General features: G+C 32.8%; 1 protein-coding gene across 4 annotated transcripts; it reads left to right on the forward strand.

Moving 5' to 3' along the window:
* The first annotated feature begins 4,553 nt into the window (after positions 1-4,553).
* LOC107791119 (O-fucosyltransferase 23-like) lies at positions 4,554-8,646 on the forward strand. Of its 4 annotated transcripts, none has more exons than XM_016613119.2 (3): positions 4,554-5,134; positions 6,666-6,759; positions 6,863-8,646. In XM_016613119.2, exon 3 carries the CDS (start codon positions 7,000-7,002, stop codon positions 8,308-8,310), a length of 1,311 nt encoding a protein of 436 aa, XP_016468605.1. In that variant the 5' UTR covers positions 4,554-5,134; positions 6,666-6,759; positions 6,863-6,999; the 3' UTR covers positions 8,311-8,646. The 4 variants fall into 4 exon arrangements, with proteins under 4 accessions (XP_016468605.1, XP_016468607.1, XP_016468604.1 ...); XM_016613121.2 differs by having other exon boundaries at positions 6,709-6,759; XM_016613118.2 differs by lacking the exon at positions 4,554-5,134 and adding an exon at positions 5,865-6,220.
* The last annotated feature ends 2,781 nt before the right edge of the window (positions 8,647-11,427 follow it).

The raw sequence follows: 11,427 nt of genomic DNA on the forward strand, positions 1-11,427 counted from the left end.
ACCCGTTAGCCTATTCAATTCCATTCTTATGATTTAATACTCATTTGGATGCATTAATAATACTACGTTAATTACCCAACATCATCAAGTCACTATTCATCGTCTTCTCCAACAAAAGCCTAGGTTCAAAAACATCCATTTCAAGAACTAGTATTGTATCTTATCCAAATGGTGATTTCCAATTCAATTCGTTCATCAATTAAGTTATCAAGTCTATTGGAATCATTAGAAACTCAAAACAATTTCATTTATATCAATTCATCACTACACATCTTCTTCTTTATCCAAAATGACATTCTCAAGACCCACCCTTAGGGTTCATACAATATCCCATTACAACTTCAAATAAAACTCATAAACATGCTACCCGTACTCCAATATGACATATATATGAAGCTCAAGTGAATGGATTACCTCTTGGTGGAAGAATCTCACTTTTCCTCTTTTTGGTGTTCTTGAAGATTCAACCCATTTCCTATGAATTTGATCCATAACAATGTTAGTGTTATCACTAAATAATATTATAAAATCATCCTTGTACCAAAATAACTTACCTTGAAGTGTATCCATGGTGGAAGAGCTCCTCCTTCTCTATAGAAATCCATTCCAAGTTGAAGAACTAACTATTTCTCTCTCTAAACCCCTTATTTCTACACTTTAAAAATGGGCTTGATGGGTGCGTAGCCCCCCTGCGTAGGCTACGCACAAAAGCTACACAGGGTGGCATTCCATTCCTCTTCAATTGGCAGCTGCTGGATTTGCCTACGCACGGTGTGTAGGCTACGCTACTATGCTGCGTAGGCTACGCAAGACTCGCATAGCTGTTCTGCTACTCTTTAGTAAAAAAGTCATAACTTCTTGTAAAAATCTCCAAATGATGAACGGTTTCAAGTATTAGAAACTATACACATGTACCTTTCATTTTATAGGTCATACACCATATAACTCTTCATATATTGAGAGTTATACTTGTTTGAAGTTAGGTCATGTGCGAACTCACTTGAAATTTAACCCCATCATATAATTTCTAACTTGACTTAGCCTTGGGGCTCTTCTTAGACCATAAACCATTCTTAATGCACCTCATACATATATTATTATGATCAATTGATATCCTTCATATTATTAGTCTTGTTCATACCCGAATTATGATAATCAGCACCCGTCAATCTTCTTAATGGTCTTAAAACACTTCGAAATTTTCTGGGTATTACATAAACATTGAAACCAATTACACTTGGTTCATGTTTGATTTGATTTGATTTAAATCAATTTAGTTAATTTAGATTTTATTAACCCAAACAACGATCTATCTCCGTTCAAATTGTTAATGAAATCGTAATTATTTGCTTCCAAAATCATTTAATTATTTATTTATTTATTTATTTATTTATTTTATGAAAGAGTAAAATCTTATTGGAACACACACATATCTACGATCTATCTACAATATATTAAAAACATAAAGTCCTTAACTTAAAAATTAAATTACTTAAATTCCCTCCTAATTTATCCTAATACCCTATTTAATTTAGTTACACCCTCTTTAATTAAAAAGAACTACAAATAGGTGCTTCATTCAGACGCCTATTTTGAGATAAAGTGGCGCTTCATATTCTTCTTAAAAAGTTACAACCATTAAAAAAAATCTAATGGCTACTATCAACTAAGCCATGGCTACACTCACTTAAAATTAACTGCCAAGTTGGTGTCAGTTCCATCAAATTTTTTATTTTTTTAATTTTGCTTTCCCCTCTTGTTTATGTGTTATATCTAGATTCAATTTCCTGCTTCTTATTTTTGTCTGAAATTTATGAATGAATTGATAACTCTTGGCATCCTTACCTTATCTATCACCCAGAGATGTTGCGGCCCAATAACCAATTAACCAATTCGTTTCATTGCGAGGCGCAAGTACGAAAGAGAATGTGCTTTTGCAAAAAGTTTTGCAAGAGTAGCGTTTGAGCCACTACCGGCACATGCTTAATTTTGGTTTATTCCCATATAAATGAGATATATTCAGTTGACTTGTTTATTAGCTTAATAATATTATTTCTTTTGAAAATGAAAAGATATTTTTCCCGGCGTACATGAGTTATGATCTATACACAGAGCTTGCTTGTGTAGTATGACTTCAACCTATCACATAATTGTTTTACAATTTTTGAGTTTTAGTTTTCACCTTGCAAGCCGTTTTAATAATAATTTTTTCTCTCTTGAACTTATATATGCATAAACAGGGTTACGTTTATTATATGAGTATTTAAGTTTCACTTGATTTCTTACACTTGGTTGTGAATTGTGAAGTGTATAATTGAATATATATGCTGTTGCGATTTGAATTTTAAAAAAAAAGAAGAGAAAAAGGTTTCGGTGATTTATAGTGTTTAACTATCTTAAATATGAAATCCAACGTAGTAAGAGGCATAAATTCCTCCTAATTAGTATTAATATAGTTTCTTATGTATATTATGAATTTTGGACATATATGCAGATTCTCCACAGAATATTAACAGACTGCATAAATTTCAGATTATGTTCCAAATTAGTACATATGAACTTAAAAAATATAACCGAGCAATAACTGAATAGACAAAAAATATTAAAACATTTACACTTAGGTAGAATATTGTAAATATTGAAAATTTACAGTTAGGTAGTTGAAAGGACCATTTAGTGTGAATATTTCTTCTAAGATGTAATGTAATGACTAGCACTGTTTAGTACTGTAATTGAAGGGACTTTTGGTGCTACCCTGGTTGCTCTCATGTTGCAAGTTAATGTCATTTGGGTGATGCACTCATTGATACACTTGAAGTCCACACTTTATGAAGTTACAAAAGATTAAAAATCAAGACTGTGAGGGAAAAATAAGAGGTAACTGATTTAGCAAGCATGAAGATATAAGTTTTTATGATTTCATACTAATATTCTGCTTGGCCAAACTTTTTCAAAGTCAAAAGTATTTTTTTTTCAAAGTTATAGTGTTTGGGTAAGCTTTTAGAAGAAAAAACAAATATTTGAGTAGAAGCAAAAATAGTTTTTGAGAAGCAGAAAAAATAATTTTTCTCCTAAATCACTTTTTAAAAAAGAACTTTTAAGAAAAAATACACTTAGAAACACTTTTTAAAAGCTTGACCAAACACTAATTGCGGCTGGAAAATACTTTTCAAATTAATTAACGAAACACAAATTGCTTATCACCGAAAATATTTTTTTGAAAAGCATTTCTCAAAATAAACCGATTTTAGAAATTCAGACAAACTATAAGTAGTTTATCGTGAATGTAATAAACCAACATCCATACATGATTGTGGTCATTGATCAGTACATAATCGATATGAATCTATCATGATAAGTGAAAAGAGATCAAATAGGTAACCTTGCAAATGCAGTAGCTCCTAGACAAAGTGTTTTTCTGGATTAGTTCATATTTTGAAATGAGTCCAATTGACTAATTCTTTTAAAAAAATCATATCCTACTCGATAAATAACTTAAATGCGTCTTTTGTTTTTTTATTTATTTTCTGTTGTTGTTGTTCATCTTCATAACAATTGGTTCAATAACTTTTGTTCTTCGTTCGTCGATAATTGTATTTTGCAGCATAATCTTTCGTCAAAATGTAATTATGGTTAATTTCTTTTGGGTGAAGAATATATGCAAATCAACACAACTGGCGATATGGTACAACAATGCACAAACGGTTTGAAGTAGATCTTTTGGATTACTAAAATAATTGATTAGAACAAAAATCAAAAATCATGGACCGGGTTGAAAATAAAACTAATTACTAAATTTTAATTATTTCTTTACCAAATTATAAAAGTTTTAACAACAATTAAGACATAGAAGGCTAGAAGCTACAGCACTAACCAATGAGGACAAAAGAAAATAATTAAAAAGGGGGTTGAAAAAATAAAAGACGAAAAGAAGGGAAGAAGTGCTATTAAAATAGAACAAAATAATTCCGCTAATTAATTAATACTAGCAAGTTGGTTAGTGTGGTTGGCGGATAGATGAAAGCATAAATCCAATCCGCTCTCTCCCTTCTCCATCTTTAAAACGTAAGAAAACAAAAAGAGAAAAGAGAAAACAAGAAAACGGAGAGATAATATATAAAATTATAAAGGAAATAATAGATTGATGGAACGGTGTGCGAAATTGCACATGCTAAGGTGATCAAGTGGATAAAGTTCTTCAAAATCACAAGCTTCCCACTTAATTAATTTCAACTGTTTACTTGGTTAAGTTCCTACAATATATCCAACTGTCCCAGCTAATTCAGCCACTTTCTCTGTCATTTCTATTTTCCTTTTCCTTTACTGAAGCACCCACTAACTAAACCAACCAAAATGTATTATTTTTATATTAATACGTGGTTGTGTGCCAACCAAAAAGTCAAAGGCCAATTAGTTTTGTAGGCAATGAATGGTTACTGCAATTGAAAGTGGCTCTAATCTAGAAATCCTTATTGTAAATGTTAGGTGACTCTAAGTCTGAATCCAGAAAAAGAAAAGAGAGACATGTGAAGGCAAATCCTTGGGAGGAGGAGAGTAAAGTCCACTCCTACTTTCAACTATGAATATAAGGAAAAACAAATACACCAAGGTCAAATATGATACAAAGGGGCAATTGTTTTTCCCTTCAAACTACAAAGACCATATGATGTGGCTTTCTTTGGGGGAAAGGGTGTTGTCCACTACCTTCACATGAGATTAGATAGTTCTAGGTTGCCAGGTTTATTTGAATCTCCCCTCTGCCTCTGTCCTTACTCCAAACTCTGTTAAAAGTACTCTTGATTGTTGTCTTCTCCTTTTCTCTCTGACATTGTTTTTGTCAGTTACCCTTTTTAGTCCTTTTCCTCAGTTTTTTCATTTTCCAATGCATAGTCCAACTCCATTGTTTGATTAATCCATCCCTACTTCTACTGTGTTTGTTTGTGACTTTGTGTATTGTCCCCTCCCAATCTTTGCTCTTAAGTCTTCCAAGTTCCTATCATTTGCCATTTTCACAAAATTAATTTTGATCATAGGAGATTGTTCAAATGTTCAACACCCCATCTATAACATTTGTGGGTTAGAGTCACCAAATGAGCATTAGCTCCAAGGAAAAGGAATTAAAGGGAAATCAAAGGTGAGGGAATTTTAAAAAAATATTAAATTTTATTTAAGTTATAGTAAATATCTAAAATTAGTATAGTTGTGATAACAGCAACAGACAATTTCCTATTGCTGGCTTGTTATTTCAAATGCTTTCTTAATCCACCCAAATGATGTATATATTTTTTCTTTGTATAGTTGTCTTGTTCGCTGGTATTAGTACTCCAAATGCCGTCCTAAGTTGCCCATTGAACGGTTTTAAATCTGTAGTCACGAAAAAATAAAATGACGCAAAAGAACAAAATCGAATTGTTTATTAATATTTCATTGCTTTAAAACATGATTGTAAGTGTACTTAATCGATCGTAGAGTCTAGTTATAGCTAGCTACTTTCTTTTCTTTTTGTCTTAATGTGCTACTTATTTTTTTTTGGTCTTAATATGGAACATTTCATCTGTCTATAACCTAACTTGCGAATAATCATGCTTGTGCTCTTACATTTAATTTTTAGCAATTGTAGTATTATGTAATGAGTGTATCAAATAGTAATTTGGAATCATTGGATTTGAAAAGAGGTTATACACGAATACACCCAAAAATAAAGCGAATAATCAGTATGAGATGGAAAGATTAATTTCCATTTTCCTAACATTATACAAAAACAATTGTGTAAATATTTAATAACCGGTAGACTAGTATATATTTTTATCAAGTTGTAGGAAATTGAAATTACATGTTTAGAACACTCATCTTGGTTCAATAGAAAATCCAGAACATGGGGTTGCTCTTACAAATGTCGCACATTACATATTTCCCTAATTAGATTCCCTATTTTTTTAAGAAGAAAACTATAAAAAGATATGCTAATTCGAGGAATTTTCTCTGTGCTGTGAGTTGTCATGATGGTGATGCGTTGTAGGCTATTGGTTTCGCTTTCTCTTTACGAGTTCTGAGTCTTCCTTTTCTTCATTCGTCCGTTCCATGCAAAGCTCATCTTCCATTTAACCTTTTTCTCTCTCTCAAAATTTTATTCTTTTCATCTTTTGGATTCATCCTTATTGTCTGAATTCCTTACGAAATTTTGACTCCCCTTTTCTCTTTGCTCCAACACAACTCAAAGGTGAGATTTTTGTATTAATTAAACCTTCTTCTTCCTTACTCATCCCCACCCCACCCCCACAAACCCCACTAGGGGTAGTCCCTATTACCTCACTTTTCTTGTTTTGTTGGGATTGCATGCATCATGTTTTTGAACTTTTTTGGGTTTCTGGGCTCTTCTTCTTCTTCTTAACTTTTTTTTTCCATTTTTGGATTTAATGGATGTTTGACTTTCATGGTTGTTTTCTCTGTGGAGTTCGAATATAGCAGAAAAGAAAGGATTTATAACATATTTTTTAGATCAATTCCCTCTTTGATTTGGTTTTCTGGATTTTCGGAATCTGAATTATATCTGGATTGAGAGTATTCTGTTTCCAGAACTGATATCTATTCTGTTTTTTGTAGAAAAGAAATGATTTTTGTTACACAGAGAAGTAATGATATTTCTTTTCTCTATTGATATGTAGAGATCAATTCCCCCTTTAATGGGTTTTCTTTCTGGACTTTCAGAAATTGATTCTGTATTGGTCGATCGAGAGGGTTCTGCTTTCAGAATTTGAGGTAAGTCATAGATTCTTCTCTATTTTAGAAGTAGTTTTCACATGCAGTAGAAAAATATTTTGATTTCCTTTTCTTTTCTCTTGTCTTTTTGTTATCTACTCAGAAAAGAGAGTAACCATTCTCTAACTGGAGCTGAGGTCTGAACTATTTTGGGGTTTTGTTGTTTGGTTCATTGAATATTATTGGGATGTGATAATATTTGGGATGATTTATATCTGAACTATTTGGATTGAATCTCAAATGGACTTACCGAATTGTAAGCATTTGACATTCTTTGGAGTCCATATGAATTCCTTGGCTGGAAAATGTGTGGGGTTAGTTGTCATTGCTTTGTTCGTGGGAACTGTTCTGCTTCCAACATTCTCTGGACTTGGTGGGGTCATTCAACAGAACAATGTTTTCCTTATCCACAACCGATCATTTCCATCAAATCAAGCCATAAAACAGAAATTTCTGGAAGTTCCTCAGATTGTTTGGGGATTGAACAATCAGAAGATTGCCTTTGCTAGAGCTTGTTTGACCGCACGAATGCTCAATCGAACACTGCTAATGCCTAAATTGAGTGCTTCGCTGTTTTATAAAGAAGTCGAACTTTTGAAGCCTATTTCCTTCGATAAGGTCTTCCAATTTGAAAGATTTAATTCCCTTTGTGAAGGGTTTGTCCAATTGAGTCGTTATTCATATGTTTCAAATCAAAGTGATGTTATCGAACTTCAGAAAGGCAGCGGAAGAAGGTGGACGTTGGAAAAAGATTTGGAGCAGTTGACTCAATTTAGTAAGCATCCTCATGATGCACGTGAGATTGTTCGGATAGTAGGGAAGAATCCATTTTTGTGGCATGATCATTGGCCGGCTAAAGACTATGCAAAGGTTTTTGAATGCTTAGCTTTAGTAGAGGAGATATCGACACAAGCAGATAGAGTTATCTCCAAGATTAGAGAAATAGGAATGGAGGTGAGAAGTAAGGTTCCAATGTCAGGCTCTTCATCAGAACCAGTTCCGTATGTAGCTGTGCACATGAGAATAGAAAAGGATTGGATGATACACTGTAAGAAGCTGGAGCAAAGATTAAACATTAGTGAAATATGTAGTTGTAAGGAGGAGATTATGGCCAGAGTGGGAAACATCCCGGGCCTTAAAACCCCTGTAGTTGTTTATCTTGCTGTCGCCGATGCTCTTCTTGAAGATGATACTGTCTTGAATGGTTGGAAGGACGGATTGCTTCCTTTCGAGAAGAAAAAACTGGGTGTTTTTGAAATTTACAAGAAGCAGCCATACCTATTTCAATCTGCTATCGACTATGAAGTTTGCTTAAGATCTGATGTCTTTGTAGGGAACAGTTTTTCAACATTTTCTAGCCTTGTTGTTCTTGACAGAACCCAGAAGATGATTGACATGGGCGATACAAAGTTGTGTGGTCCGGATGTTAGGTGGCCGTCTTTTGCATATAATATAAGAGGAATGGGGGATAGCCCTCATCCATGGGTAACAAATATGTCTGACACTAGCTTGACGGCAATTAGCTATGGTTCCAATCACATTGCTTGCTGAGATGACTTTCAAGGCTTGAATTACATATTGTTTGTCAGCCTTGGATGCATGGATAAGGATGCAGATGATTGGCCGATGTTGTGATCTTCAAGTTTTTTTGGTTAAGGAGATAAGTTATACAAATTCTTAAGGCTTTGTGGGGATTCTGAAGAGTAGGTATACTTTGCATTTCTGTAATTACATATCTCAGATTTTGCATTCATTTTTGTTGATATGTTACAGCAACATGTTAATAGAGCTTAAACTTTTGCTGGTAGTTTTGTATGATATACTCTCTGTCAACACTATAGTAATATTTGATGTCCTCCATGAGATAGTGAGAAATTGAAGGCCAAATGTACTGTCTTTTCAGTACTTTATCACCATATGATAACTAAATGAAACACAAAGTACATTGTGTATGTAGACCACAGAGATAAGGAATAAGGAATTTGGTGTTTTAGGCCTTGGTGCTTCACTATTTGCTTGAGCCTTACATTTTATGCCACAACTGGTCATTGGTTTCCTTGCACTAGGCTATCCAATAATTTGTGTAGAACAATGATTGGTATTTGTTCAGTTTCAACTGTTTTATAATGAGATTTGCAGGTACTTCCAACATATTCAGTACCAGTTCTTTAGAGGATTCTGTTATTCTTCTTTCATGCTTTTTATTTAGGAATCAGAATTCTGTATCTTGTATCTTTCAAATACTAGTGTATGTTTACTTAGTGGATTTTGTAACATATGAGAGGAATTTGACCTTTATGGTCATTTGAAACAGGCTAGTTTACATGGTTGTGAAGTTAGATTCCTATACTTATCTGCATATGGGAGTTGAGGACTATGTTTTTTTTTCATTTTTGTACTTGACATTTAGGTGACAAATATTTTCATGTGCATAACATGGGGCATCAATAAAACACCATGTGTCGTGTTGTAAGATGATTTGTAGCATGTTTGGCCAAGTTGTCACCAAAAGTACTTTTAGAAAAAAACACTTTTAAGAAAAAGCACTTCTGAGTAGCAATTAGTGTTTGGTCAAGTTTTAAAAACTGCTTGTAAGTGTATTTTTCTCAAAAGTGTTTTTCAAAAAAGTGCTTTCGGAGAGTTGTTATTTTTTTCTGCTTCTCCAAAACTGCTTCTGCTTCTACTCAAAAACACTTTTTTCCTCTAAAAACTTGGCCAAACACTACTTTGGAAAAAAAGCCTTTTGGCTTGGAGAAACTTGGCCAAACAAGGTATTGATACGTGGAATGGTACTTTTAGAGCATGACCACATTTTTGGTGAATCAGTGCATCATTGGTTTCTCAAATAATTGATCTGTTCATTGACAAGGTTGTTTAGCTATGCAGTATTAATTTGGCATAAAAGCTGGTGTTTTCCTATTATTTATCTTTTCGATTTTGAACTACATTAATTTAGATGGAGGGCCGGCCCTTCCCTGAAGCGTCACATATTTGTGGGGGCTCATTTTTTGTAACACATGATAAGCTATATATAAGTTTTAAAAAAAGTTAAGTGAAATGAAAATGTTTGATTTCTTTCTTTAACATATATAAAGAATAAGGATTCGCAACTGCTATGATTTCTGTCAAGAAAATTGCATTTCAAATGAATATCGAACCAGAATTTTGTAAGAAACGTGTAATACATAGGAAGAAATAATTTGATAAGAACGTTGATAGTGAAATTTCAAAATCTTTTGAAAATGATAGTGAAATTTCAAAATCTCTCGGAAAGTCTTTTAAAGTTGATTACTTTTTATACATAGTAGACTAGGCTATTTTTTTTTACTTCAAAATAGATTTAAACAATCCGAAGCATATGAAAATATTTTTGACTTTCTATTTAGCGTTAAAAAACTGAGATAGCTAGATGATGGAAATTTAAAAAAATATTGCCTTAATCTTGAATGTTCCTTAGAGCATAATAATCAATTCGATATTGATGATTTAGATTTATTTTCTGAATTAAAAGTGTTAAGAAAAATAATACAATTAAAAGATAACAGTTTAATTGTTATACTCAATCAAATAAAAAGATTTTATTTTTCAAATGCCTTTATTGCTTATAGAATAATGTTAATAACCCATGTTACCGTTGCTTCAGTAAAAAGAAGTTTTTCAAAATTAAAATTGATAAAATCTTTCCTAAGATTAAATGGATTAGTTATATTGTTAATTGAGAAAGACTTATTAGGAGAAATTGATTATAAGAAAATTATTTATAACTTTGCATCTGAAAAATCTAGAAAAATAAACTTCAAATAAATCAATAAAAAAGCTAAGACACCTTATAAAGTTCGACTTTAGGCCACAAAATTCGTTGTACCGCCCTATGTTAATAGTATATTATTCAAGTGAGCCCAACTTTTAGCTCCAATTGCATCAATCTTATGTTTTTCACATCTTGTAACTAATTTATGTTGCGGAGTTTAGATTCTGTTGACTGCCGAATTTCTGGTTGCCATCTTTTGTTTAGGTACAGCATTTTGTTTCAAAAACCGGTATGCCATTTGAGAAAAGTTTTTTAGTTTTTGGAAAAGACTGAAAAGCACTTTCGAAATAGTTTCTCAACTTTTGCAAAGATCGAAGAGACTCTTCTATAATGGTGTTTGGTCGAAAATGTTTCGGATTTTTTTTTTTTTTAAATCTAACACTTTTTGAAAACAAATTCATTTGGTTCTTGCTTTTGTTCGAAACTAAAGTGATTTCGGTTATTCTCAGAATATAGTTGGAATAAAAAAGAGAGAAAGATAGTTCCATGTTCGAGGTGGTCCGGAACCAAAGCGTGGTATTTTTTTTGACTCAAACCACAAAAAAAAAGTAAAAAAACTAACTGATGACCAATTTATATATAACGCATGGGTTGAATGTGCACCTTAACGGCACATTTGTCCGTTAAGGTATAGCGCATGCAATACATGTGCTATATTTGAATTTTAAAATGACAGTCAAAATATAAATATAGCGCATATACCGAATGCGCTATACCTATGGGATGCGCTATACCTGTATAAAATATCTGACCAGTCTTCTTCCTCGCGACAAAACAAAAAAATAACCCCCCCCCCCCCCCACACACACCCCATTTTTAAAGCTTAAAAGCTATATTGGAGCCCACATGTCCCCCAA

This window comes from Nicotiana tabacum, chromosome 17 (genome assembly GCF_000715075.1).
Source record: "Nicotiana tabacum cultivar K326 chromosome 17, ASM71507v2, whole genome shotgun sequence".
NCBI lineage: Eukaryota > Viridiplantae > Streptophyta > Magnoliopsida > Solanales > Solanaceae > Nicotiana > Nicotiana tabacum.

Coding starts and splice junctions, on each gene's coding strand:
- LOC107791119 (XM_016613119.2), top strand. CDS start 7,000: ATGGACTTACCGAATTGTAAGCATTTGACATTCTTTGGAGTCCATATG.